We start from the raw sequence: 9,065 nt of genomic DNA, 5'->3' as shown, positions 1-9,065 counted from the left end.
TCGCCTAAATCAGGGAGTGTGAATTTCAAATGGGTTTACCTGAACAGGTAGATTAATGTCATGTTTTCCACAGGGGGGGGGTGTAGATTTCAACTTAAATAGCCAATCCTGAACATATCCACATCAGCACCTTCCATATACAGATATATCCATAATGCAGCAATCATTTTATTTCTATTTCAAAAGGATATTTCTACAATGTGTACTTCCCTTAATTATTTACTTATTATAATTTGAATTCTTACAAAAAGCAAGATGGCCCGATCACAGGTACGTGTACATTTTTCAAAAGAAGTTTATCACATAAGTAGAAAAATAAACAACACAATATGAAAGACACATTATACAAATTCAGTGACAGTTATGTACAAATAACTCAATTGCACCAATTACTTTATCTATTATACACAGCAACATTGGCCTATTCTAATTGAAACCCATACACCCCCTATGCAAGACATGACATTAATCTCCCACATGGGGGTGTAAATTTCAAATGGAGTCACCCATTTAGGTAACCCCATTTGAAATTTACACTCCCTGTGTAGGAGATAAAGGTCATGTATTCCACTGGGGTGTATGGATTTTAACTGGAATAGCCCATATATACAATTGACTTTAATCAAAAGCAAACCATTATGTTTAGTCCTTTAATGCCATCAGTGGCCCTCTGACTCCCTGATGATTTGCGAGGGCACTAATTTTGAAGGGAATTGTTAGGGTACCAATGCAATTATATGCTACAAAGCATGTCCAAAGTTACATATTTGGTGATGAGCAACGGCATGGTGCTAACTAATACCCTGGGTAAACAGTTTGTTTTGTGAGGGGACCTATTTTCAAGGCAATCCAGCTTAATCATGGGCACCAAGGAAATCATATGCTACAGAATGTGTTGGGGCACCAAATACATAGTTTGTTGTAGTTATCAGCATGACAGCGATGTGACACCTCGGGTAAAGAGTTTTGTTTTCGAGGCAATTCGCTTAAAGCATGCTAGAGCAAAAGGCAATCACATATAAACAATGTGTTGCAGGCACCGTGACAAATGCATGGGAGTGCTATCAGTATTCACCCACTGCATGGTTCCGCCAAGTGTGAGGAGAGCCTTGATCTGGCAGCATGCATGAATGGGAATTGAACCAGTCATATAACATTGCGTAAAGTTATGTAATTCTTCCTTTCATGTCTTGCCAGTTCGAGGCTCTCCTTGCATCATAGCGGAACCGTGCAATGGGCGAATGATAGTGATACCTATAACAATTTATCGTAGAATTTCCCCTTTGACCCAAGAAGACCCAGTCATAGTACTATAATAGAGAGGCATCATTGGGAGTCAGCAGGCCGCTAATGATTGGGCTATATTCCAGTTGAAATCCTTATATCTCCTATGGAAGACATGACCTTAATCTCTCACACATGGAGTGTGAATTTTAAATGGTGCAACCTGAATGGGTGACTCCATTTGAAGTCTACAGTACACCTCCTGTGTGGGCGATTAAGGTCATGTCTTCCATTGGGGGTGTTGATTTCAACGAGAATAGCCCATTATAGGACTAAACTATTCATATTCCCTAATTCTAGCTCACATTTGAGAGCCTTTTCTGGGGAAGATGGAAATGCTCAAGGACAGGTACTGGTAATAACCTAAGTTAACACTTTCTGCTACCAAATTTGTCCACCTTTTATGTGCTTGTCTAAGATCGCATGAAAAGAAAGACTCTTTCTATAAATTCTATGCAGAATCTTGACTTCAGTTACATCTTAAAAAGATTCCACATTGGACTATTGCAGTTGAAATCCATACACCCCCTTATGGAAGACATGACCTTAATCTCCCACACATGGGGTGTAGATTTCAAATGGAGTCAACCATTCAGGTAACTCAACTTGAAATTCGCACAGTGTGTGTGGGAGAGATTAGGTAATGGTGTCCACAGGGGGAATGGATTTAAACTGGAATATATAGAGTCCATTGCTTCTACAGTGAAAATTTATAGCACATATATTACAAGTCAACAGCACCTGTTCAGACCTTGCTCAATGGGCAAATTGATCACAACTCAGGCTTGAGTGCTGCCACTCAACCCATCATAAACCATCACACAAAACTGTGTGCATAGCACGGTTGCACGACTAACTCAACTAAATTTGTAGTTTTTGACACTGACCTGGTGATAGTTTACTATCAGATCTATTGTCTTCAAACAGCAAAAGGCCTAAAAAATTGTGTCTTCAAATGGCATATTCAAAGATGCACTTTAAATGGAATGCAAAATAAAATAAATTTACTCTACAGATCGCTTTATCCATCCATGTAAATGTTAAACTGAAACTGGTCTAAATTATGTGAGCAAGTTTATTTGTGCGCTGAATTTAAGTGTTTTATGTTTTTGGATGCTTGCAGACGACAAGTTTCAAAATTTAAAAGAAAAATTTAAAAATTTCAGAATTTTAAATTTTCATAACCATATTTTGAATAAGCATAAAAAATACATTAAAATGAGTACAAACAAGCTTAGTATTGGTTCAGTGGTTTTTAAGATAGCTCTTGGTACTGACTTGTCAACTACTAATCAAGCTGAAGTCATGCAACCCTAGTGAAAAGCCCCTTGGAAGGTCGTCATAATCAGAGTCAGGGCTATTCCAGTTGAAATCCATACAACCCCATGACATGACCTTAATCTTGTAAACAGGGGGTGTAGATTTCAAATGGAGTCACCCATTTAGGTAAACTCATTTAAAATTCACACTCCTTGTTTGTCTTATAGAGGGTTGGGTAGATTTCAAATGGAATAACCCAATCTAGATGGTGTCAAGGCAACAGACATGAGAAAGGCAACTGAATATTAACAAAGATAAATATGACATAATCTGGTCCACCCCAGGCTCAAGACGGTAAAATTAAGATCAACTTGGTACTGTAATAGCTAAAAGCTTTGGAACTAAAAGTAAAGTATGCAATACAATGCTAAGATTTCAGCAATAACATAAACTCCTACCAACAAGTAATTACCCCCCCTATTACGAAATAAAACTCAAAATCTATGCATCAAATTAAAAAACTGAAATAGCAACATATCCAGGTAAGTTCTGCAAATTGTGATACCTCATTTATCAAAATAGCTCAAAAACTGTAGCCATATAGTGACTCCTTGAATGAAAAAGATGCATTTTCAAAAGTTGCACTGAAAAGCTACTCAAGTCAGTGTACCATTACCATCTCTACATGACTGGTCAAGGATGACCCACTGTGACCAGTGACAAGCAGGCACTCAAGCAGCAGAGGCAACATTTTCAATGAGTTTAGGGGCAACTTTTGAATTAGCATCTGTTTCATTCAAATGTTGGGCCATAAAAATGAGGCATCAAAATTTGCAAAACAAAACTGGGTTTCCTTTTGCTATTTCAGTTTTAAAATGTGATGCATAGATTTTGAGTTATCAAGGGGGTAATTACTTTTTGGTAGAAGTTTACTTGGTTACTGTGTAAGTTCATGATGAAAGCAACTCAAGTTTTTAAAATTGCCCCCTTTGGCCTGGTTGGATCAGATCGGGCTATTCCAGTTGAAATCCATACACCCACTGTGGAGGACACAACATTAATCTTCAACACAGGGAGTGAGAGTTTCAAATGGGTTACCTGAATGGTTGACTCCCATTTCAAATCTACACCCCCTGTGTGGGCGATTAAGGTCAAGTCTTCCATAGGGGGTGTAAGGACTTCAACTGAAATAGCCAATTACACACAAGTGATCCATGGGACATTATTTGTGTACATTTGTCAACACTACCATAGAGATCCAAAGAGTATAATCACCATAATGTGTACATCCATATCAAAACGATGCACTTGTCGGCTGCTACATGTGTCTCATTTTACATAATAGCTAGGAATAAATACCAGAGACTCATCTCAAAGTGGAGGTCACCTCAAATCATGCCGAAGTCACTTGATTTAGGAATACTGAGAACATATTCCTAAACCATGTGACCTGGGGATGATTTAAAGTGACCTCTACTTGAGATGAGTGAAATGAGACACATGTAGCACCCGATTAGTGCATCGTTTTGATATGGATGTACACATATTGGTTTGTCACACATGGAGGACAAATAATGCACCTGCTGCATTGATCGGCTAAGTAAAGCCCGAAATAGAATGATAATTTGCGTCTTAAATCTATCACTTGAACGTTACAACAGTTTGCGTGTGTATGGCTTAATGTGCATTTTTGGTACTACAGGTTACACACAGAATGCAACCAACCATGTATACTGAGTTGAAGTTTGCCGGGCAAGTAAGAAAATAATCTGGAGGTACACTATAATTGAAGACCGAATGAAAAAGACTAGTTTGCATCTGACGTTAGGGCAAAGGTGCGGCGTGATTAGTTAGACCTGTGCAGTACAGCATTTTTGGTCTGGTTGACAGGGCGTCATACACAAACGTGCTTTTTTAATTCGGTCTTCAATTATATTTTGCCCTCTGTGAGCGACATACAGTTTGTACTCTTTAGTTCTACCCCATTGAACAATTACACAAAGAAAACGTTGGTTAAAATACCTGCCATGTACACTTATAAAATAACAGAAATACAGGATGCCAATATGAATAGTATCGAGGAAAATTGTACGCACTTGCAATTTGTTGCTGTACCCGGGGGGTGCATAAACATTTTCAGCCATTTTTGTATAGCAATGGACAAGGGGGGGGTCATTGGATCTACTTCCAAATTCTCAGCAGCACACCCCTACCCAAACCAAACTTGAGCACCCACTCCCATACCCAATTATAGAAGGCTTTCTTGGCCAGCGACAACACCATCAGATTTGTTCATAATAGCTTTATAATAATACCAACATTCATTACATCATAAAACAAACTGTTAATGGCTATTCCACTTGAAATCCACACCCCCTATGGAAGACATGACCTTAATCTTCCTCACAGGGAGTATAAATTTCAAGCAGGATTACCTGTGACCCCATTTGAAATCTACACCCCTGTGTGGAAGATTACGTTCATGTCTCCCATAGGGGGTGTATGTATTTCAACTGGAACAGCGACTTTTTGATCAACTAGTATCAAGTTGACTTTGTTCCAAGTTTAATATTCATCAAGTGAGTGCCTAAAAAGGGTTCACTAAACATGCACCATTATTTGTTCATATATGTACACATATATTAGCTGTACAGTACTAACATTACTAGTCCCCCGAAGACCAACTGTTATACGTATTCAAAGTCGTAAGGCATGTTGAGGGCGTACCGTCTATCAAGTTTACGTTGTACAAGTTTCTTGATTTCTGATACGACAAACACTGATGAGGTTAGCATTATTAAAAATATGAGATCTGTAAGGGAACAGAAGATGAATTGAAGAAACATTAAAATTTATCAACATGCAGCACCATAACATGTAGAAAATGACTTCTTTATTCTCTGAATATAACGGAACAGCCCAAAAGTTTGATGAAGCCCTATAAACGAAAGTCCTTTCGTTAGAAGGCTAACCCCCTCCCCTCTAACGTAAGTGTAAAATATCGAAAATTCCAACCCGTATTCATTTGACGGGGGGGGGGGGGTGGGGAGTTGATATGGTCGATGGGGTTGTGGAGGGGTGCGACAATGCTAGGATATTGATCACATTTAAGAAACAAATATTCTAATTTATTTTGAAATATTTTTCTTCATAAAAAATTAGGACTTGCTGGATTTTCAAATAAAAAAAGAATCAAAGTGCAGTAGAGCTGCTTTAAAAAATGAACTTACAAGTTGCAGGTTGTAAGTACTGCGCTCTATTTGAAATCATTTTGAAGCAACCACTGTAAAATGTCAATATCGTACTTCAGAAAATACTAAAATTTTACAATTATATATTATATCCTTAAAACAAGATCAACTTTGACCAATGTTTAAACCACTTCTTTACAAACGTAATCGGACTTCCTGACCCCCCTCCCTCCATAACGAAAGGACATTCGTTTATAGGGCTTCATCGAACTTTTGGGTTGTTCCCTAAATGATATGCTGATTAACTTGAGCCGCATTACTGGATTCCTAGTACACATTATACTTAATTAATATAGACATGGTTTTAGTCTGGAATACTCTTTGTAAGTAGGCCCTATATGACCATTATGAGAGAAGAATATGATACTGAACTGGGACATTGAATACTGGGTTCCAGAAGTATACATTATCCTTAACAAAAATAGACTTTTCAGTCTGGTAAACTCTTTGAGGGAAGTATATTACCGTATTCGTTCCAATAAGCGCCAATGCCCCAATAAGCGCCCACCCAGCGACTTTGCAACAAACACAATATGAAATTATTAACCGCTCATCCAATGTTGTCAAAATACTTCCAGTAAGCTTACCTGTCGAGTAATTTTACATGCATGCATGAGGGAAATTGAGCATCAAAAGCACCCAAAATGTGCACCAAAATTAAATTATGACGCTAGTGGGCAGATGTATAGATATTACAAATACTTCACAATAAAAACCTGCAAATGCCTTTAAAAGGCCAACTTTTAGCTAATTCTGTCCCAAATTCGTATTTTTTGCTGGCGCAGCGGCCACCATTTATTTACAGTTAGTGCGCCCTCAAAAACATTTTGTCAATATAATATTAAATTAAGACACATAATATTGTGAGGGCGCACTAACTGTGAGTAACTAAATACTTTCAGACGGTGATTGATGACTAAAAACAAGGTAAAAAATAAGCGCCCACCCAAAATGACTTTGTTAAGCGCCCTGGGCGCTTATTGGAATGAATACGGTACTACCATTTGGTCCATAAATGGGCTCTAGTTCTGGGTCCTCAACTGGCCTATTACTGGATTCCTAGTATACATTATACTTACCAAATAGTCATGGCTTCATTTAGTCTGGAATACTCTTTGTAATGGAGGGAAATATAAAATGGGCTCTAGTCCTGGGTCCTCAACTGGCCTATTACTGGGTTCTTAACTGGGCCACTGGGTTCCAATCATACATTATACTTACCAAATACAGACAAGGCTTCAGTTTGGAATACTCTTTGTAAAAGAGGGAAGTATATGACCATCATCTGGGCCATAAATGGGCTCTAGTACTGGGTCCCCAACTGGCCCATCATGGGTACTTAACTGGGCCATTACTGGATTCCTAGTATACTTACCAAATATAGACAAGGCTTCAGTTTGAAATACTCTTTGTAATGGAGGGAAGTATATGACCATCATCTGGCCCATAATGGATCCTCCCACTGCATACAGGAACATACGATTGGTGAAGAAACCAATACTAAAAATAGACTTGGTCTGAAAGCAAAGTGTTCAAATAATTGTTATGGATTGATGTGTTTTGTTTAAGTATAACACAAGGGGTATAGATTTCAAATGGAACCACCCATTCAGGTAAAACCATTTGAAATTCAAACTACCTGTGTGGATTAAGGCCATGTCTTCCATTGGGGGTGTATGGATTCCAACTGGCATAGCCCATTTATACAATTGATTTTAGTCAAAGAGATACCATTACGTTTATGGTCTGTCTCGCATCACGTTGAGAGCAACGCCATGTTGGATCTCGCAGTGGCAGATTGGAATCATGTGCGCTAATCTAATCCCGCGGGGTGTATACACGCATGCAGAAGGGCGATTTGTCCATAAGCTGGCAACACAACCGTATAAAAGCATAGATACGAATCTACCACTGCAAAATCCAAAATGGCGTTACTCTCAACTTGAGATGAGACGCACTATGGTCTGCATGACTGCTGATTTTTACAGTTTATACACTATGTCGTGTGTTTCTGTTTTTCCTGCCCATAGAGGACATTTCACAAGAAACAAGGACTGTGTGACAACCTGAATCATCTCTGGTTGTCACAATTTTCACACCTATCCCCAAAAAAAAAAAAAAAAAAATCCTGTTTTATGGTCTTCAATTCCATCCGAAATCAGAGACTCATATCTCACCTGTAGCAAATCTACTTTTAAATCTCAACTCATATCTCACTATATGGAGCATGATGGTGAATATGCATTGATGCATTTTCTGTATTTTTTTTTCAATATGATTTGTATATGTGTGGTCTGCTGAGTTGGGAGCCCTGCGCCTTGTGGTGACAGTGCTCATTTTGTGCATTCAGTGTTCCCTGGGAACTCAGCAGACCCCAATTTGTTGTTTTGTTTCAATTTTGTTGTTAATTGCCAGATGAATAAAATAAAAAAATATACCAAATACTGATTTTACCCCTTGATGTCTCTGATTAAGTAAAACACATTGAACTGTGTGAAGAAAAAATAGGGCATACCTGAACTGAGTGTATGGTCAATAATTGTCCTTGTTTGACACACAGTAATAGGAAGGGCATGCATGTGTGGAGGGGGTGGTGTGGTGGGTGAGGGCGCAGTCTTGACTTACCTGAGACCTACTGCTAAGAGCGTTGAACATATCAAAGAATACAAAACATGTGAGTATCATGTGTAGGGGTGTGTGTGTGGTGGGTAAGGGCGTACTCTTGACTTACCTGAGACCTACTGCTAAGAGCGTTGAACATATCAAAGAATACAAAACAAGTGAATGTCATGGTAGTGTCTCTTGGAGTGATTATATTGTCTTGCATCTGAAACAAACAAACAAACAAACAAATGTCAGAATAGAAACAGATTCATTAAGCGAAGATACCATATAAATATAAGAGATACTGGAGTCTTATGCATATTTATATGGCAAAGGTCATGTTCAAATTTACCAGTGCACGGGGAGATCAAAGCAGGCGTCATTGATTGACAACATGATGAAAATGGTTACACTAATTGACTGGTTTCCAAATGGCACCAACATGTTTAGTTTGGTACTTTGTATCGCGTAATAATATTGGATGGCTTATTTGTGTGTGTTACGAGAATATAATGCAACTCATGCGGTATATTCACGTATCACACTCAGAGGATGTTTAAAGACATTCCCACAACCCAATGGGGTTTCTGACCTTGTATGTCTGGCTTTTGTACACATGTGGTACAGTTGATCATGCCTTGCATTTGGAATTGTGTGCAAATATCT

General features: G+C 38.5%; 1 protein-coding gene across 2 annotated transcripts in view; it reads right to left on the bottom strand.

The window, feature by feature from the left end:
- Positions 1-4,692: 4,692 nt before the first annotated feature.
- The window catches only part of LOC140146859 (calcium-transporting ATPase type 2C member 1-like), a 37,640-nt gene continuing 33,267 nt past the window's right edge, over positions 4,693-9,065 (bottom strand). For both annotated transcript variants that reach the window (XM_072168751.1, XM_072168750.1), the window contains 3 exons: positions 8,527-8,622; positions 7,171-7,312; positions 4,693-5,356 (listed from right to left, as the gene is read on the bottom strand). In XM_072168751.1, coding sequence (XP_072024852.1) covers positions 5,232-5,356; positions 7,171-7,312; positions 8,527-8,622 — 363 coding nt within the window. In that variant the 3' untranslated portion in view covers positions 4,693-5,231. The remainder of the gene's footprint in view (positions 5,357-7,170; positions 7,313-8,526; positions 8,623-9,065) is intronic.

Source organism: Amphiura filiformis, chromosome 2 (genome assembly GCF_039555335.1).
Source record: "Amphiura filiformis chromosome 2, Afil_fr2py, whole genome shotgun sequence".
In the NCBI taxonomy this organism is placed as follows: Eukaryota; Metazoa; Echinodermata; class Ophiuroidea; order Amphilepidida; family Amphiuridae; genus Amphiura; species Amphiura filiformis.
The sequence above is the reverse complement of the archived record's forward strand: the minus strand, read 5'-3'. Positions and strand labels throughout refer to the sequence as shown.